General features: G+C 41.1%; 1 protein-coding gene across 2 annotated transcripts in view; it reads right to left on the reverse strand.

The window, feature by feature from the left end:
• Positions 1 to 14980, reverse strand: part of PRRC1 (proline rich coiled-coil 1) — a 37832-nt gene extending 22852 nt beyond the window's left edge. The window contains exons 1-7 of one of the 2 annotated variants that reach the window (XM_045075556.1): positions 14854 to 14965; positions 11364 to 11444; positions 10496 to 10618; positions 9460 to 9849; positions 7123 to 7283; positions 5449 to 5551; positions 2381 to 2544 (exon numbers count right to left, since the gene is read on the reverse strand). In XM_045075556.1, coding sequence (XP_044931491.1) covers positions 2381 to 2544; positions 5449 to 5551; positions 7123 to 7283; positions 9460 to 9849; positions 10496 to 10598 — 921 coding nt within the window. In that variant the 5' untranslated portion in view covers positions 10599 to 10618; positions 11364 to 11444; positions 14854 to 14965. Of the gene's footprint in view, positions 1 to 2380; positions 2545 to 5448; positions 5552 to 7122; positions 7284 to 9459; positions 9850 to 10495; positions 10619 to 11363; positions 11445 to 14853 lie in introns of both variants that reach the window. The other variant, XM_045075555.1, reaches the window with a different exon arrangement.
• Positions 14981 to 20920: the final 5940 nt, after the last annotated feature.

Consider the following 20920-nt stretch of genomic DNA (forward strand, 5'->3'; position numbering starts at 1 on the left):
TCTTGGTATGTAAGTGTGGAATGTAGTACTCAGCAGGCAATGAGGACAGACCACGCCATGCAAGGAAGACTAGAGTGAAGACTTAAGGAAGGTTTAGAAAGTCAACCAAGTATATATTTGAGGGAAGAATGTCCCAAAGAGAAGAAAGAGCTAGAGAAAAGGCTAAGAGAGGAGCATGCCAGCCAAGTATGAAGAACAGAAGGAAGACAACGTGACTGGCATGAGTGGGCAATGGGAAGGTCCGCTGGAGAAGCAGCCAGAGAGGAAACAAACACCACATCAGCCAGACTGTGTTGGGGCCATGGAAGCCACCCTAAGGAATGTGGGTTTACAATGAGTAAAATATAAAGTGCTGAAACACAAGTGACATGTTCTGACCTATGACTTAAAAGGATTACCGGTCTACTCTGTTCAGAATGACCTAGAAGGCCACAAAGTTACCTTATCAGATAACACTAAAATTGGATGGCCTCGTAGTAGGCAATGTCAAGGTTCCAGAGAGAGACGCAGTGATGTGAGGAGTCAGATGCTGGACACACTGTGAACAAGTGTGGAGATGAATTAAGATTTCCTGAAGAACCAGACATGGATAAAGAGAGAAGTTATGGGTGACTCTAAGGTGGCTCACCTGAGAAACGGGAAGGATAGTACTGCCATCAATGAACAGAGATGGACAAGGCTAAAGGAACAGGCTTGGAGGAAAGAAAAGCAGATGGATGCTAGGTACAGTATAAGTTTGAGACATTCAGTTTAAGGTGTTGAGAACTCAGACAACTTCAACATGCATCTAGTTTAGGTGAGAGGCCAGTGCTGGAGATAGAAACTTGAAACTGTCCACTCACAGATGGTATTTAAAGCCATGAGACACTATGAGCTCACGAGGGAAGGAATGTAAAGACAGGATCATTAGGGGAAACCAAAAGAGGCGGCACAGAGGAGTGAACAAATAGTGAGGCGGGGGAAAAAAAACAGTGCGGCGCTTCAGAAGTGAAAGAAACAATAAAGAATAAGAACTGTCTCAAAAGCCACTGACAGGCAAAACAAGATGGGGAACACTGCTGATCTGTACAGCATTCTCCGAGGAGTCAGGCTGAGCACCTGACGGAGCCAGGGGGAAGAGAATATGCAGGGAACAACTAGAGATAAAATGCTGGCAATTCTTTGTGGAGGAGTTCTGCTGCAAAAAGAAGCAACTAAAAATTAAGGTATTCGATCATGAGAAGAGGAGGTAAAAAAAAAATCTGCTAAAAATTTCTTTTGTATGCTTTTTAAAGCGGGAGAAATATTTGTATGCTGATGACCTGGTTCAGTGTTCATTTGTTCCTGTGTGTCTATATACTGGTGGTAATAAATAAATAAATAAATAAATAAATAATATGGGAGGACAGGATTCTTGGAACTTTAACCTTCACTGGTTTGGGGGGGACCAGTTCTAGTTCACTGGAAATTGGCCTGGTTTTATGCAGACATGGGACAAATTTTTAAATAGTAACAGGCCAGAAGACAAACTGTGTAATACTGAAGTGGTGGTGTCACTATGCACTTGTATGAAATTTCTCTTTAAAGTAAGTTATCCTATCATCTGTCCCTGTTATGGAGAGTTTATTATGTATAGACTTGATCACAAGATCCTCTTCTCTCACTATGGAAAAACTAAGGCAGTGCCCTCCTTTTGATATTACTACTGATAGTAAGATTTAATAGGTCTCTATTAAAAGAGATCCTGGCCAAAAAAAAGAGAGAGAGAGATCCTGGCAAACTCTGGTTATATAAAGGTGTAATACATACCTAAAAGGTGCTAGCTAGTTGGGTCTTTTAAGACAAGGGAATTAAAAGAATGGAGAAAGGAAGAATCAAGCCGAGGAAGCAAGGGAAAGCTCTCTGAAGAATGCTGAGTCCCGTCAGCAAGCACAAGGGAAAAGGCAGACTTAGAGGGTCAATCTAGAACCTGCCTACTGGAGCCCCATTACTACTCTGGAAAATTTCAAATATGTTAAGAGTTTCCAAAACCATGAAGAAATACATAAGTATAAATTATTATTATTAACAGTGATAGTAATATAAAGCTTAGAGAATTCAAGTAATACTATAATTTCAGTATAAAATGTTTAAGTTCAGTAGGACTTACAGGTTAGCAATCGATTAAGATTTCTTCTGAACTACTCTCTGTATTCTCTGCATGTGATTCCTCCCTGCCCCAAGCATCAAACCTGACCCTGTATCGTTGTAACACAACAGTTGTCAAAATAAAAACCAAGACGATCAATACCTCAGAATGTAAAAACCCATTAGCTCCATAAAGACCAAAGATTATCACCAGAATTATGAAAAAATTAACTGCCAGTTTCTTTATGCTGAAAAAAGGTATTGTATTACTCACTTTTAATCCAGCTGCATAGCCTACTGGCTGTGGGGCAATATTGGACTGTCCAGCTTCCCCTATGACCACAGCTAAGCCAAAGACCTCCTGGAAGGCATCTCGGACAGCAGCAACTTTTACTTCTTTATTTGAGGTCACTACAATATCCAGTTCACCTCCAGATTCTACAAAGATCAAAAGAAAATTTTAATTCCAAAATAAAATGATAAAATTCTCTTAAGCAAAAATGCCATATACTAACATTTTAGTATATAATTATTACCAACCTCACAAAATACCGCAAGACACAAATGATGAACTTTTTTTATAGGCTGAGGAAACTAAGACTTATAATACCTTGTCCAAGATGACAAAGCAACTTACTTAGCCATGATGTCGGGACTCAAACCTGTATCTGCCAAACTCCAAAGTCCTCTTCACTACACAGCTGATCAATCACACACATTTTCATCCCCTCATCTCATAGCATCTTATTACAAGTGTTTAGACCCAAACTACCATCTTCCCAACTTAAAAAGGAGCATTTTTTTTTTTAAGATTTTTATTTATTTATTTGACAGAGAGAGATCACAAGTAGACAGAGAGGCAGGCAGAGAGAGAGAGAGAGAGAGAGAGGAGGAAGCAGGCTCCCCGCTAAGCAGACAGCCCGATGCGGGACTCGATCCCAGGACCCTGAGATCATGACCTGAGCCGAAGGCAGCGGCTTAACCCACTGAGCCACCCAGGCGCCCGGAGCATTTTATTTTAAAGAAGATTTTATTTATTTCTTTGTCAGAGAGAGAGAGAGAGAGAGAGAGCGCGAGCAAGTACAGGCAGACAGAGTGGCAGAGGGAGAAGCCAGCTCCCTACGGAACAATGAGCCCGATGTGGGACTCAATCCCAGGACCTTGAGATCATGACCTGAGCCAAAGGCAGCCGCTTAACCCACTGAGCCACCCAGGCGCCCGGCCTTTTGTTAATAAGCAGTGCCACCTTTAATGATGATGGGAAAAGTAATTCTAAGAATGTAGGAACCTAAACTGTGTTACAATCCATTTCTAATAGTTCTTGTGTTTTCTTGATATCTCTGAAAGTGTTATGATGTCTAGAATATTTCTCTAAAAATACCTTGGGTTTTAATTCAAGTTTTGTTACATCAGAATGGCCTTGCTTTCACTGCCTGTCAATAAGGTGTCAACTTTTTCATATTAGTTTTACTGCTTTTTACAGTTACCTGATCAAGATCATATGTTAAGTTATGATATTCACTAACAGGCATTTCATTTTGTACCTTCCTCCAGAATCCTACCCCCTTCACCTTTTGCCTTTTTCTTGATGTCAGGCAGACTACTGGCCTGAGATAAAGCCTTGGGTTTGAATCCTGACTTCATTAGCTCTGTTACGTCAGTGAAGTCACTGAGCTTGTTTCTTCACAGCAAAGTATCGGCCACCTCATAGGGCTTGTTCTAAGGAGTAAATAACTGCTTTCACAGTCTAACACAGTACCTATTAAAATAGCAAGGACTCCAAAAATACTAATTTCTTTCTTTCCCTCATTCAAAATATGGGCTTGTGGCGGGTGCCTAGGTGGCTCAATCGGTTAAGCATCTGCCTTCAACTCAGGTCATGATTCCCAAATCCCAGAATCAAGTCGCACATGGGGTTCCCCACCTACTAGGGATTCTGCTTCTCCCTCTGACCCTCCTGTCTCGTGCTCTCTCTCACTCTAATAAATAATGTCTTTTTTTTTTTAATTTTATTTATTTATTTGACAGAGAGAAATCACAAGTAGGCAGAGAGGCAGACTGAGAGGGGGAAGCAGGCTCCCTGCTGAGCAGAGAGCCCAATACGGGGCTCGATCCCAGGACCCTGGGATCATGACCTGAGCCGAGGGCAGAGGCTTTAACCCACTGAGCCACCCACGCGCCCCTCTAATAAATAATGTCTTAAAAAAAAAGACCTCATGAAGAAAAAAATATATATGATGTATGAATTATGTCAAACTCGATTATTATGAATATAGGAAGTCTTATCTATGGTACAGTCCAATTTCTAAATCCTCGGGCAGTTATAAGAACAATTCAGCTGACTTGATACTTAAATCGATTTTCTACTTTCAGGGAAGCAAAGTAGCTAAGTGCAGAAACAAACTGAACATGGGCTCAATCTAGCTCCACCAAGCTGTGTGGCTAAGGATAATCATCTCTCTGAACCCAAACTCAGAGAGATCATCTCTTCCTCATCTACAACTTGAGGAAAATACTTAGCTTGCAGAGTTCCTAAGTACTGTCTGGCAGAGCAAGCACTTAATAAATGATAATTCTGATAATAAAGGACAAAGATCTTGTTCTTTGACATTTACTGGTTTGTAAACTACCAACAGGATCAGGACTGCTGAAAGCAACTGATTTTTTATTGCTATTGAAAATCTCTGTTCTAGTGCACAGCTTTGGCTTCCAAGGTGCTATGTTTAACAGAATGACTAATAATTGCCCACGGATCCCATTAAAGTGGTTATTTCTTCACATAGTGGACAGGTACACTCAAAATTAAATGGCAGACAACATGTATGCCTATGTCATGTCTACAGAATTCTTGGGAAGGAGGATTCAAGGGTGGCTAAAACAGCTCCCCCGCCAAACCTATTAATCAGATATTCTTAATAAATAGATTAATTTCCTCTAAAAATATTATTCCCAGGTTAAGTCTAATCACATTTAATTAAAACAGATAATTGGACACTTACCAAAATCAAATATAACCAATATCACTTCAAATGTCCTTAGTGAATAAAGGAAAATTCATACAATGCAACGCTAATCATATTTACAATTAAAATATACTACTTACAGTTAAAGCATACTAATTAGTATACTAATGCATATTGGTCTCACTCCTCCCAAAGTTCATCCTATGGTGTTTTCAAAATTTGTGACTAAGAAAAAGATAAATTAATAATACTAAGACTTATAAGCAACTTACAACATAGGATTTTCACTGATTACAAGACTATAGAGTAAGAGTGAGAGCCTGACAAAGGCATATACTTTAAAAACACAGGCAGATGCTGCTCTATCTTAAGTACATACTGATATATGGAGCCATGCCGGGGTCCAGCGTTGTAATCATGCTTTCTACTGAATGTTTTGTTTTATCAAGCACAGATTTCACCATAGGATTTCCGGCCACACCCTGCACAAGATAAAATAACACATAAACACCCATTCTAAGCAAAGAACACCTGATGGTGTAAGAAAACTCTTATGTTTCTGATACATCACAGACTTGTAATTTGGTAAAATATAAGAAAAACAAGGCTACAGCAGTGTCAAATTGCTGTTAAGTTTTCAAAAGGCTCACTCTCACATTCTCTTTTTCTCACAGACCCATGGCAGTGTGCAGACCACATTCCGAGGAGCACTGACATAGGAATTCCATGTACACACACATACATGTATTCATTTTATGGATGTATATATTCATATGTATTCATTATACCCATGTATCCCTATATATGCATCTTATTTCTTTGTATGTATATATTTTAATTTCATTTCACATCTTTTTATTTATAACAAAGACTAGGCAAAACCTATCCATCAAGGTCCCAAATAAAAACTATAATTAGTTGTCTCCATAAACACATACTTCGCTCCCTAAGAAAAAAATAATATCAACATTTCTCATCATTACTCCCCAAATTTACCTATTAATATATATTACTCTGCTATCTTCTATTAACATTTTTTTCTACTTCCCATTTGTTGTGTTTATTCCCAAATTTTTTCTTTTAACTCAGCCCTATTCCTCTGAATTCTTAAAACCACACTATTAAACAGAAGGAACCAGGTCTGAGTATTCCTTTCTTGTGCTCTACTTCTCCCGTGGTAAAAAAGACTTCAGGGGAGCAGTGGCTTCTGAGATGGCACCTGGCTAACAGGCCATCATTCCACTTCTTCCAACCAATCACTGAACCAAGGTGGTTCAGAGAAAAGCTGAATCCTTAATATTGATATTTAGAACTGTTGACCAATCTTATGCAGAATATTAGAAGAATGATTTATAGGACATGTAGAGTTGAGTTGGATACAAGTGCTAACAGACACACTGACACATGCTCTTAACCAGGGAAAGTAGTAGTAATCCCTGTATGAAGAAAACCTTGAAAAGGTACAGAAGGATTAAAAAAAAAGGAAAATGGGAGCGCCTGGGTGGCTCAGTGGGTTAAGCCTCTGCCTTTAGCTCAGGTCACGGTCTCAGGGTCCTGGGATCGAGCCCCACATTGGGCTCTCTGCTCAGCAGGGAGCCTGCTTCCCCCCTCTCTCTGTGCCTGCCTCTCTGCCTATTTGTAATCTCTGTCAAATAAATAAATAAAATCTTAAAAAAAAAATTACTATTACAGAATACTAAACTACATTAGCAAAATACAGGAAATAAATGCCCTATGGCATGCAGGGCAAAAACAGCCATAAAGGAAAAAAAAATTTCTGCAGAATATTTATGACTGGGAAGATGTTCCTAATATATGCTAGATACAAAACAGTATCCACATGTTACTAACCCATTTTGAGTAATCTAAAAAATTACAATTGTAGAGATACGCACATAAAAAGACTGAGAACTACAGAAAACTGGTAATAAGAATAAAAAGAATTACTATTTTTTCTTTATAGCATTTTACGCTTTCAAAATCATTCTAATGAACATCTAATAGTTTCGAAATTAAAAAGTTCAGTATAACTTTCAAACTCAATACCCGTTACCTTAATAAAACCCCAGAGTCCACCAGCAGATGCTTCATCCTGACCTCTACCAACTCGAGGATCTTCTTGTTCCTCTGGAAACGTAATGGCTGATGTGGTTCCTGGTCCTTGGGCCAGAGATGTCAAACTGGCTTGCTGAGTAATGGGAGTTGGCAAAATACCTGGTATGTGGCAAAAATTTCCAATATATATAATTCATCTCATAAGCGATTTTCTATGAAAAGAAGATACACTGTAGGAGATGAGTACTCAAAATAGCTTTCATATTTTATAAACGTTTTGGTGATTCTTGGCGTACATAATGTAAATACATACTCAGGCATTTCAAGACTGAGGTATGCACACCAAGAATCACCTAAACCTTTATAAAATGCAAACAAAACAAAATTCTCAAGAAATTTCCTGCCCTTTCTGTAGACTTTTTAACCAAGTGTCCTGAAAAAGGACAAAATATGTATCAAAAAGTACTCCCTGTTGGTCCTATTTAGCACATGGATGTGGACAACTGTAATTCTAATCCCTTTAATGCATAAAAATAATTGATGTGAGCACCCAAGACCAACATATAAAAGCATGTAACAATATTTATTTTATATGCCCTACTTTAACTCAAAAAAGAAAATTCATATATTCAAAGAGATAGACATAATGCCTATACTATGCAAAAAAATTTATTAGTAAAACTAGATTAGCAAAGTTGGATTAATAAAAATCAGAACGAAATTACTTCTTTTCCTAAAACTAGATGTAACAGGCAAAGGATGACAAGGATGGAGTTTTGTTTTGTTTTTTTTAAAGATTTTATTTATTTATTTGTCAGGCATAGAGGGAGAGCGAGCCAGTGAGCACAGGCAGACAGAGAGGCAGGCAGAGGCAGAGGGAGAAGCAGGCTCCCTGCCGAGCAAGGAGCCTGATGCGGGACTCGATCCTAGGACGCTGGGATCGTGACCTGAGCCGAAGGCAGCCGCTTAACCAACTGTGCCACCCAGGCGTCCCAAGGACGAAGTTTTAATACTGGTTTCCAACAATTATTCCAGGGAAGCTAGAAAAGTAGGTGTAACCGATTTAGAAAAGAAGATGGCCCATTACCATAAACTTAAGGCACACATGAAGCTTTTATTTGGTTTTAAATTTTTACCTGGCTAAATAAAAATACTCCCTACTCCCTGGACCATCCTTTTAAGTAAAGCTTTTAAAAAAACTCTCAAATATCGCCTTGCTGTCTCTCTGTAAGTATACAAAATATTAGAACAAGTATTTAAAATTTTATCTGACACTACATATAATATACATACTCTACATTTTACAACACACAAAATTTATCACTAGTAACATTACCTTTATTTTGATAATGTAAATATCAAAACATGAGAAAAGAAAACTCCAGAAATCAAAGACATGAGTTGAAAGTAAAGCGGCAAAAAAGAAAAAAGTTTAAAAAAAAAGTAATGCAGCAATACTGAAACCCTCAAACAGTACTGAAGAGAAAGTGAAATGGTAAAAATGCCTTGGAAAACAGTCTAGCAGTTTCTTGAAAGCAAACAATTCCATGCCTAGTTATATACCCAAGAGACGTGAAAATATGTCTTCACAAAAACCTGTACACAAATGTTCATAAAAGCAGTATGTGTAATATCAAAAAGTAGAAACAACACAGAAGTTCATCAATGGATGAAATGAATAAACAAAACGTGGAAGGAAAATCCCTACTACAGAATACTGACCCATAAAAACAGAGTACAGACACATGCTACAACATGGATGAACTTAAAAATACCCTGAGGGGAGCCTGGTTGACTCAGTAGGTTAAATGTCTGCCTTCGACTCCAGTAACAATCTCAGGGTCCTGGGATGGAGCCCCGCATCAGGCTCCCTGCTAAGCAGTGAGTGTGCTTCTCCCTCACCTCTTCCCACACTCATGTGCTCGCTCACTTGCTTTCTCAAATAAAATCTTCAAAAAAAACACACTAAGTGAACGAAGTTTGTCACAAGACTATATATGGTATGATTCTATTTATATGAAAAATCCAAAATAGGTATACTCATAGAGGCACAAAGCTCATGAATGGTTGTTTGGGGCTGTGAACATCGGGAGCAAGTGGGGAGTAATTGCTAATAGGTAGAGGGCTTCTTTCGGGGGTGATTAAAAGGTTCTATAACTGATGACAGTGATGGCTGCACAACTCTGTAAATACTGTGACAACTACTGAATTATATACTTTAACGTAAGGGTAAATTGTATGATATATAAATTATTTGCCAATAAAGCAATTATTTTAAAATGTATTTAAACATTAACTGTAGCCATTTATTTCAAAGTATCAGTAAGAGAATTACCTGTTACCGGAGGTGCGGAGAATGATGGCATCAGGGGTGTCTGGGGAGCTCTTCCTGCATGTCCCCTTGTAATGTCGTAAGTTGCCCCAACGGAAAATCCCGATGTGGGAGGACCAGAAGGGGGTGCAGATAAAAGAGTGCTTTGGGCAGACGATGAAGCCGGGAAGTGGGACAGAGGAGGATTACTGAAGGCAGCAGCAGGTGGTGGAGAGACAGGAGGTGGGACAGAAGTCGTGAGAGCTGGAACAGAAGGGACCGGTGAAGGCGGCACGAAGGGCAAGGGTGCCGAGGGCCTCACGGGAGGGAGGGACGGCTGAGGGGTGGAGTACGCATGTGGCGGCAAAGACTGTATGGAGGACACATTTGGAGAAGAGAAAGAACTGGTTGCAGCTGGAAGATGGGAAGGAAAAAACCCCACAAAAATTAGAAATGCTTTTCATTCACTTAGTTTTCAAAGTATCTCATTACTTTTTTACTGCAAAATTTAAAAATTTAACAGACCATAACCCATTAATTATCTTTAATGTGTTATTTAAAATATACAACACCTACGACTAAGTGCAAATGACTTTCAAGTCCCCTAACTAAAAGTAGCAGTTACATAAAATTAAGTTACAGTCCTATTCGTAAATAGATCTTTATGTTTCCATTCATTTTGCTTCCCACCCCCCACCCAAGAAAATAGAGCTGTTTTTCACCCTTGATGCCTTTAGCATAAAAACCTACAAAGTGACTCCAAAATTTTGGTCAGTAGGCTGATCATCACAAAGTGACAAGACTATGAGACAAAACTAACACATGCTTTTTGGGATACTTTTGTCCTAAGATGACGATCTGTAGTCAGTATGAATATAGAGAACAAAAGTTTACCCAAAGGAAAACAAACTTTGGGCTTCAATAAAAAAAGTTCACTTCCCTTCATCGTGGGAAAAGTTAGAAATGTTTTCGTCTATGTATTTTTCTTATAACCCACTCTGAGGAAAGTTAACATCATTACTACCGTCCAGCCACACCAGATGCTGGCGACGCCACGTACCTAAAGGCAGCGGGGTGGAAGCTGAGGCAGCTGCAGCCAGGCCTGCGGGGTGTGGTGGAGGAGTCCCCGGCGGAGTTGTCTCTATTCCGCTCTCTTCCATCATTTTTCTTCAATTATGGTTTACTGTAAAAATAGAGAAATGGAACATATATTGCACAGTAATCAAGTGTAGTTTCAAAGAATAATTTTAGGAAAAAAATCATCAAGACACAGAGGTCTATACAATTTATAATGCCACTTATTTCTGGATAAAGGCTCTGTCAAAACTCCTAGAAAAACATTGTCTGTGACAATGTTTAATGTGCACATAACATTTTCATACACATACCTTATAATTGAGAAATAATTTTATATTATTCATAAATTTCAAATAGTAACTCACTAATACAATTTTTTGCCACATGAATCTACGTTAGACTTTTATCTTCATTCTAGTTACTAATACATTTAAAATAAAAAATATGTTAATTTATTTTTCTTCTTCTTTTCCCATAGAACATTATATATGGGCTATTTCTATTAACATGAAAAAAAAACCTGAAATGTGCTCACTTTCCAGCACCTCTAGTTCACATTTAAAATCATATGTAGTAATGGCTAAATGATATGTCTCATATTTTAGAAATGTTAAATAGATAGCAGGATCCTAAGAGAAAAATGGATTATCAAATATGGGAAAACTTCCTTAAAAATTAAAAACTTCAAGTCTGTCTCAAGTATAAAATCAAAACTTCTAAATAAAACTTCTGGTTTTGATTTTGATGTGTTCAGTCATTTAACAAATACTCAATGAAAGTCAACTGCTAGCCAAGCACTGTACCAGTGCCTCTGGACATACAATGTAAACAAAGACAAACAAGATACTTACAGCCCAGTACAGCAGAGGGTCAAGTAATACCACCAATGAACTGTACCCTTAATTATGTGCTCTGAGGGTAAGAACACCATCCTATTTGAGGGGGAATACGATTTTCAGTTGAGTGAGGAAAGGAAGTCACATATAAACAGAGATCTAAAAGATACAGAATTTCATTAGGCAACGGGAAAGAAGTAGGGAAGGTTCCAGAAAAAGTGAATATACACCAAGTGTACAAGCGTAAAGTAGAGGGAACAAGACATATTCAAGAAAACCCATGTGACAAGGAACAGAAAAAAAGATGAAGACTGGAGACACAGGCAAAAACCCATACCGTGTTGAACCTTATAAACCACATCAAGGAGTTGGATTTTTTAAGGACACAAAGGCACCGTACAGCATTCAAGCTGGGGATGACATATTTGCCTTCTAACTTTTTTGAAGAAGTTTTAGATTTGCAAAAAGATGCAAAAATAGACCAGAGTTCCTGAGTATCCTAACCCCAGCTTCTCCAACCAACAGCATCTTACCTAACTGCAGTAGAGTGATCACACCCAGGAAATTAACACTGGTGCTGTACTAGTAACCAGTGATTTTATTTGGGTTTTCACCTGTTTTTACATGTGTATGCTTCTGTCTGTGTGTGTAGCTCCATGAAGTTTCATCACACACAAAGACTCATGTAACCAACTCCACTATCATTCTAAAGAATCTCCTTTGTGGTGCTCCTTTGTCAGAGCCTCCCACTAACCACAGGCTGTGGCAAGAGACTGTTCTCTATCATTTTCTCATTTAATGAATGTTACCTAAATAGAACCATATAGCATATGACATTCTGAGACTGGCTTTTTTTTTTTTCTTCAGTCAATATAATGCTCCTGAGACCTATCCAAGTTGTTGGATGTATCACTGGTTGGGGTTTTTAAAAAAATTTCTGAATGCTATTCCATTTTACTCATGTGCCACAGTTTATCTATTGGTCTGGTAAAGGACATTTAGGCGAATTCCAGCTTTTGGCAATTCATATTTGTGTTCTGAAAACACTCCTCTGACCACAGTATGTAGGTTGGGATATAGGGCAGTCAGAGTAAATGCAGAGAGACTATTAAGAAGGAGAGAAGTTCATATAGGAACTGATAACACCCAAGGCAAGTGCCTCTAAAGTGCACGGAGGGGAGGAGGGACCCAGAGGTCATTGGACAACATCTGAGACATTTTTCATTGTCAGAACTAGAGGGACTACTGGTATCTAGTAGGTAAAGGCTAGGAATACAACTAAAAATCGCACAGGGCACAGGAAAACCCTCACAAGAATGAATTATCTGGCCCCACATATCAATTGTAGCAAGAGTGAGAAGCTTTGGCCTAGACTAATATGATGACAGGGGAGATAAGGAAGAATGAGTAGATTCAAAAACTGGAGATGGGGCATGACTTACACAAATGTATAGATGGCCATGCATTCACTAAGACAGGGAACACGGGAAAAGGTCAAGAGGTTTGATGTCTTCTTTTTTGGGAAGGGGCATTATGCGCTGTTTAAAATTGGACATACCGAGTTTAAGCTCCTTGAAACAACCAAATAGAGACACTGATGAAGTCTGTGGTTTAGCCGTAAGTGTAGGTTTCTTCAGTTTACTGAGTCCTAAAGTCGTGTTCTGGGATAAGGTTATCTAAGGAGAGAATACCAAGTGAAAAGGAAAAGATGACCCAACCAATCCTTGAAAAAATGCCTGGCAGGTGAGTTTGCGAAGAGTGAAATGACCAAAAAGGAGAAAACCAGGAGACGGTGGTGTCCAAAAGCCAAAGAAGTTCCAAGGTAGGAAGGGACAGCAGTAATGCTGCAGAAATGCCAAAGTACTGTGATATCTGAAAGAATGTCATTGATTTTCCAAACTGAAGATATGAACACAGGGAGAGCAGTTTCCATGGAAAGAGCAGGGCTAGAAGCCAATTTCAATTGGACTGAGTAGGAGGACGTGAGGTAGAAATACACAACACTTTGAAAGAGTTTGGTTGTGAATGTGGAGGAAATATCTATGGCATTTAAGTCGAGACCAGGGATCTGGGAGGCAAGCATCTTTTCACTCAGTACCTCAACACCAAAGTGAGATAAACTGGAACACAAACAGCCTTCTGGGGACTTGATCCCTCCCTGCCAAAGCCACCTCTTTTCATCTCCCCGTTCTCCTCCTTACAGATGCTACCAAATCCTCACAATGGCCAGTAGAAGTCCTGTTTAAAGATAATCTTGATCCCTAAATTAATGAATGTGTTGGCAAAACAGTCTCTGCAATGAAAACAACTTATAACCTGCAACAAAGGGTCAATTTCTTTCCGTCTTTAAAAGACACACTAAGAAGTGGCTTAATGAGGTTATTAGGTAAATTAGGTGTACATAAACATGCCTTCTTACTGAAGAAAAGCTACTGTGATTACAGCGAAGTGTCAGACTTGGTAAAGGTTTTAGTGCATACCTTTTCAGCATAAGAAGTGTTATTAAGGTGTCAACATTAAAGAAAGTAATGAAAAATAGCTTAGAAAATTGAGTCCTCAGTCTCTTCGAATTTGCATCTATTATGGTTTTTCTAATACAAAGTGAATGGCTACTTATAAGAATACAATAAAGAAATGGAATAATGCAGCTTTGATCAAAGTAAAAGCCTTAAAAGCAGTTATTACTGGTGCTCTAACAAACAACGAACGCCAAAGCAGGATGTGAGAGTTTTGTCTACGCATTCTCAGCTGTGACCCCAAAATAAACTTCCATAAACGTTAACTGAATGAAAGAATGGCTGTAAAGCAGAAAGACCGGAACGCCAAAATGTCATGTTCCCAAGCAAGTACATGTTGTCACTCAAAAATACCTACCCTGATAGGCAGAAATGAATATAAATTCTGCCCATCTAGGATAGGAGCTATCCTGCCAGTTTGCCGGAAGCCGGTCCCAAAGGCGAACAAAGAGCAGAATGCAAAAGCCAGGGCACCTGGGGAAAATAAACTCCTTCCCACTGCCATTCCCAGGGCACGGACCCAGGAGCCGGGAGAAGGCGGGAACGGCCGGCATCCTGTGCCCGGAGACAGCGGCCTTCCCGCAGGCCCTGCCACGTCTCCAGGCCGGGCCGGGCTAAGGTCAGCGGGCGCCTGTGCCGCCCGTCCCGGTCGGCCGCCCGCGCGCTGGAAGGCGGAGCCAAACGGTCAGGGGCGCCAGGCTGGGTCCGTACCCCGGAGCCAAGGACGGGAACCGGACCCAGGACCGGCACCCACAGTGCTAAACGCGCGGCAGGGACTGCTCGCCTGGCCAAGGGTCCCCGTGCCGGGCCGCACTGTACACGCTAGCACAGCCTGCGCTCGGGACTCCACTGCGGGGCTCCGAAGCGACCCTAACCATCCCGCGGCGCTGCCCGCTGGCCCGCCCACCTGGAGGGGTCGGCGCCCGTTGGCGCCCGCATCCCATCCCACCGCCCGTCAGCACCTGCGTCGCTGCCAGCCTGACGCTTACCTGGGGGCCCGAGAGAGCGTATGTGTGGCAGTTGGAAAGTGCAGGACAGGACTTCGGGGTGCTAAGACTACTGCTCGGAGAAGACCGCGAAGACGCCGGCAAGAGCTCACCGCTGCGCGTCCCCGCCTCCAAAATGGCCACCGAAGGCGCACGCCCCTGCGGCTGCCACGTCGACCACGCACCGCCCCGCCCGCTGGGAGCCTCTGGGTCGCGCCCGGCCCCGCCCCGCCCCGCGCCCCGCCCACGGGGAGCCTCGTCGCGCCCCGCCCCTCCCGAGAACGCAGGTTAAACTCGTCTGTGTACCTCGGCCCTGAGGTGCTGCTACCGGGGTACTCGGCCCCGGCCCCTCTGGGAGCAGGTCCAGCAGCACCGTCATGCTTCCCACTCCACAGCCCTACACGCGAGAACGGCATCCTCGTTACCAGGTGTAGCTCGCTTATCCTGCGCGGTGGCCGCCCACGGAGTGGCGATGAGCCAGCCAAGGTCGTCCTGTCCAATCCCCAACTGCAGAAAGGAACCCCCTTCACAAACGCGACAGGCAGGGGACTTGCGTTATTTACCAAAATTTCCAGAAAACAGCAGTTGCATCCGGAGAAATAAAAAGCGGGTGGGTAAAGGATAGCAGCTACTGTTACTTTTTGCCCAACAATATATAGTACATGTACATTCTTTTTCTTAATTGAAAAAACGAAAGGCAAAGATTATTAACCTTCTTAACCTAATGTGACACACTTAAAGCAGTTCCTGAAACAGTCTGTGCTCAATAATGCACATTAAATAAATAAGTGAACGGTGTGCGAGAGAGGGAAATAAGGAATCTGAAACCAGAAGTCTGGGTTTGTAAGGTGCCCGGGTGGCTTCCACACACGTCATGATCCCAGGGTCCTGGACTGGAGTCCTACCTCAGGCTTCCTGCTTACTGGGGAGCCTGCTTCTCCTTCTCACTCTGCCACTCCCCCTGCTTGTCCTCTTGCTCTTTCTCATAAGTAAGTAAGTAAATAAATAAGTAAATAAAATCTTAAAAAAAAAAAAAAAGTCTGGGTTTGGGTCTGACGCTACCCTAACACTAGTCATGCAGCTGTGCCCTTGTATAGTTAGTTCACTCAGCCTTCTCCAGTCTCCCTAATTCCATCTGTAAGATGAGAATATTATACTCAGGCAGGTAACAGTCCAAATGAGTAGTATGAAAGCACTTTTTCAACGGCTGAGTGTTAAACACATGAAAAATTGTTTTTGTTCCTTCCAAATTCCTTTAGGAGCACATGAATAGATCTCTTGGACTTGACAGTTGCAAGCATTCTAAAATGTCTCATTAAAGAGCTGACAGTATTAAACTATGCCTTCTCTTCAGATCTTCCTTCGCCATTACAGTGTGTTGTTTCTTTTGGTGGTGACTCTTATTCCATCCACAGAGAATGTGTGTAGGTAGCTCTCCAGGTTACTTTTCTAGAAGTGCCGTTTGGGCGGGCCTGAGAGTAGTCACCATCTCCATCTTCTTTGGTCGACACCCTTAATAGCTATAAGGTTTATTCGTTTCTTCATTCAACAATTATTTATCACTGACTGCACTGTACAGAGCATTAATACCAGAAATGTAGAACGAACACGACGGACAAGGTCCTGACACTTAGGAGGCTTTCATGCTCAACAGGAGAAAGAGAGGCTATGAACAGGAACACAGAGTATTTACGATGAGCACTTTCAGGATAATCAATAAACAAATTTGTTTAGACAGTAATTGGCCACTTTGGATAGGATGGGTGAGCAAGGCTTCTCTGAGGAGGTGGGACTTGAGCAGGGACGTGTAAGGAAGCAGGCCTGTGGTTATCTGGCTGGAAGGAAGGGCACACAAAGGCTCCAAGGGAGGTGTTTGGCACCTTTGTGGAACAACAAGGAAACAGAGACTGGGTGGATAGAAATGAGGTCAGAGGGAAAGTAGGGCCAGATCATATCCAGCTTTTCAGGCCCTGGTCAGAACTTTGGGTTTTATTCTGAGAGAAATGGGAAGTGGAAAGGTTTGAACAGAGGACTGGCAAGATTTGAGTGTAAAATCACTGATTGCTGTGACTATAGGGGACAAAGGGACTAGCACAGGATGGCCAACACCACCACGTTGGTGGCTTGTGCAGCTAACTGGGCAGAGAGGGAGGTGATGCTCGTTCTAGATATATCTTGAAGGTTGAGTTGTCATAATTCACTGATGGATGGAACATGACCTGTGTCAGTTTCCTCAGACTGCCCAACAAATCATCACAACTGTTTAGAGAAAAAGACAGCAGTCTTTTTTTTTTCCCCTCTCATAGTTCTAGAGGCCAGAAGTCCAAAATCAAGGTTCAGCACGAGCTCCCCAAAGACTCTGGAAGAGAATCCTTCCATGTCTAATTTCTGGAGGATCCAGATGTTCCTTGGCTTCTACCAGCAAGACTTCAATCTCTACTGGTCTTCATTGTGGCCTTCTGCCTCTGTGTCCTGTACCACTGTATTTCAAACCTCCCTTGAACTTTTTTTTTTTTTTTTAAGATTTTATTTACTTTTTTGAGAGAGAGACAGTGAGAGAGAGCATGAGCAAGGAGAAGGTCAGAGGGAGCAGCAGACTCCCCGTGGAGCTGGGAGCCTGATGTGGGACTTGATCCCGGAACTCCAGGATCATGACCTGAGCCCAAGGCAGTTGTCCAACCAACTGAGCAACCCAGGTGTCCCTCCCTTTACCTTTCTAAGCATACATACCATTGCATTAAGGGTCCCTCCTAAACCCAGAATGATCTCATTTCAAGATCCTTGGGGGGCGATCTAAACCCAATTCCCAAATAAGCTCACATTCACACTTATCTTCTGGGGAGGCTGCCATTCTGCCCACCAGTTGGGTGGTATTTCCCACATGAGTTGAGGTTTTTTTTTTCCTAGCTTACTTCATAGTCTACTCTTAATTATTCTCAAAAGAGTCCATAATATGTGTAATATTCATATAGATACTGAAGCATGTATTTTGAGGTGAGAAGGAGAAGATGCTGGGACCCCGGGCATCTGCAGCATTGCCTGGAGTAAAGACAGACCTGAACCTGGTCAGAAATACCACAGGCTCTGCAACTCAGAAGAAGTCTTGACCCAAACATTGCATAGAATATACTTGTACTGAACAATTATTCATTGTTTATCTGGAATTAAAATATAAAGATTTATTTATTTAGTTATTTAATAGACAGATGACAAGTAGGCAGAGGCAGGCAGAGAGAGAGGAGGAGGACCCTGGAATCATGACCTAAGCCAAAGGCAGAGGCTTTAACCCACTGAGCCACCCAGGAGTGCCTGGAATTCAAATTTAGAAGGCAAGCAAGGTGTGACTGCAAGACAATGTGGTAGAGATAAGAACATAAGTCTTGGTACCAGACAACCTGGATTTGAATCCTGGCTCTCTAGCACCTGCTAGGTCACCAGCTAGCCTTGGGCATGTCATTTAAACTCTGCCTTGATTTCTTCACCTATAAAATAAGAACTTATATTAATACCTACCTCATAGTTTGTTGCTTAGGGATTCAATGACTTCATACATGTAAAATGCTGGCAATTGTGATCAGTGCCCATCACAGGGTTCTCTCTGTGTTAGCTCACATTCTTGTCTTTACTAGTCTTGTCATCAACTCAAAATTTCCTTCAGTTATAAATAGGGTAGTTCTGACTCTCACTTTGCCAGGACATCCCCAAATGCGGATGGCTGCCCTAACAAAATTATTAAAAGTTCCCACCTCCTGTTCTCCAAAGGGTTCCAGTTTGGACAGTCTATCTTATGGTCACTCTAGTTACAGAGATATTGAATCATCACTCTTTCTTAAAAAAAGGAGTTGCTCTTTTTGCACAGGTAGCTACAGCATGAATGTTTCAATACCTGCCTCTCAAACATACACATGTTTGTTGTTACCAGAGTTGATTTCTATTGCCTACAAAGAACTAACTTCTCTTTCTAAAACATATATTTATACAAAGGCCTCCTTTGTATAAATTCAAGGACTCCTCATTGCCTGAATGATAAAAATCTCAAAAATCCAGCTGACCTTCACTTTATAGATACTTACTCTTTCTGAATCTTCCTCCATATTCCCCAGCCACCAGCTGCATACATGTGGCCCGTCCAGAAACCATATGCCTTCGCTTCTATCGGTCCCTCGGCCTGAAATGTTTTTTTTCCCTTTCCACCTCCTACTAATAGATATACTTCACTTTTTAAGGACCTGCTCAAAGTTTTCTTCTATCATAAAACCTTCTATCATAAAACCTTTCACACTGCATCTTTGTTGGTTGCACATGTCTACAGCCCATCTTTGTATGTGAGCTCCTTGATAATAATCACTTTGTTTCTAGAATCCTATTACATTGAAATTTTTAGATAGATTAATCTATGGACATTTTATTGAATTGATTTGAATATCTGGTGAGGACTGATGTAGAGTATATACACGGCAATGATTTTTTTTCTTCCCTAGATATGATTTTACGAAAAATAAATTGTGGGAAACAGAACAAATACACCTCCTTTGGAAAACCAGAAAATTCATTTTGAGCAAGGAACCATGCAACCAAATGAATTCTCTGCCCAAGGAAACACTGTTAATATGCAATAACATATTACAAAGGATTTAAAAACTTTTTCTAAATTTTCACATTTTTACAAAGTTCAAAGTTTGCATAACTTCAGCCTACAGCTCCCAGTGCAAAATAACTCTTAAATATTTATATCTTGTAGGAGTGTTTCTCAAGTCTTTGAATTCATAGAACACTTCACTTTTTCCCTGTAGGTTTTCTATCTGTTTAGAAAAGAATAGGAAACAACACAGATGTTCTTACAAGCACCTTCATTTTCAAACAATGTTTGAAACTGACAAGTTGCATCCATTCCCTTGGGCAATTCAGTCTTTCCCTAAGGCCTAGAAGTGAAATTTGGGCAAGAGAGTCTAGGAGAGGAACCAGTCCAATCCCTGTAATTCACATATCAAACCAAGTGCTTGTGAACTGACATCCAGTGTCCTTCTCCCCGGCGTCCCACAGAACTGCTTCTGAGTGGGTCATCAGGGTGAAGTGGAAAACACACTGGTGTGGGAACCCAGTACCACTGCTAATTAACAATGCGACTCTGGGGTTACCTTCCCTGAATTTTCATTTCCTCCCCTGACAAGTGAAGGAGAGAGAGCTGAGGGATTTCCATGAATTGTTTCAGTTCTTCCTTGATCTTCTGGTTGATCCAAGCATTCTTACGCAAGGTGGTCTTTAGCTTCCAGGTGTTTGAGTTCCTTCTGAACTTTGCCTTGTGATTGAGCTTCAGATTCAAAGCATTGTGATCTGAGAATATGCAAGGAATAATCTCAATCTTTTGGTATAGGTTGAGTCCTGATTTGTGACCCAGTATGTGGTCTATTCTGGAGAAGGTTCCATGTGCACTTGAGAAGAATGAGTATTCTGTTGTTTTAGGGTGGAATGTTCTGTATATGTCTATGAGGTCCATTGGTCCAATGTGTCATTTAATGCTCTTGTTTCTTTATTGATTTTCTGCTTCGATGGAAGGCTCATTACTGCTGGCTTCCTAGCAAGACAAGCAAAGAAAATTCTAAAACTTACCAGCACAGATGGAAAATCCTAGATGAAATCTCAGGACCTGGAATTGGCTGGATGAGCAAGAGGACGATAAATATTACGATTAAGGAGGGTTCCCCCCCCCCCAGGAATTGAAGGGTGCTTCCACTTCAGAAAAAATATTTAACCTGATAGAGGACATCTACAGAATAACATGGCAAATATCATACTTAATGATAAGATATGGGAAGCGTTTTCGCACATGTATATTTCCAGCTGTAACAACACACCTGAACTTTTGTGTCTAGTCAGGACACTAATTAAAACTCTCAACGTTTAAAAACAAAATAAAACATCACTCTGTTCCATCGACACTTCCCCTGGTCAGCAAACGGCAACTCTGCTTTTCAAGTTGCTCTTGTACAAAACCCCTAGGCTCACAGTCGACATCCACAGTGATAAGTTCTGTGGGTAGACTCTGCCCCGATAGGCTGTGAGGAAAATG

The sequence above is a fragment of the Mustela putorius genome, unplaced genomic scaffold (genome assembly GCF_011764305.1).
Source record: "Mustela putorius furo isolate JIRA1106 unplaced genomic scaffold, ASM1176430v1.1 tig00000145_pilon_pilon_pilon, whole genome shotgun sequence".
Taxonomy (NCBI): domain Eukaryota; kingdom Metazoa; phylum Chordata; class Mammalia; order Carnivora; family Mustelidae; genus Mustela; species Mustela putorius.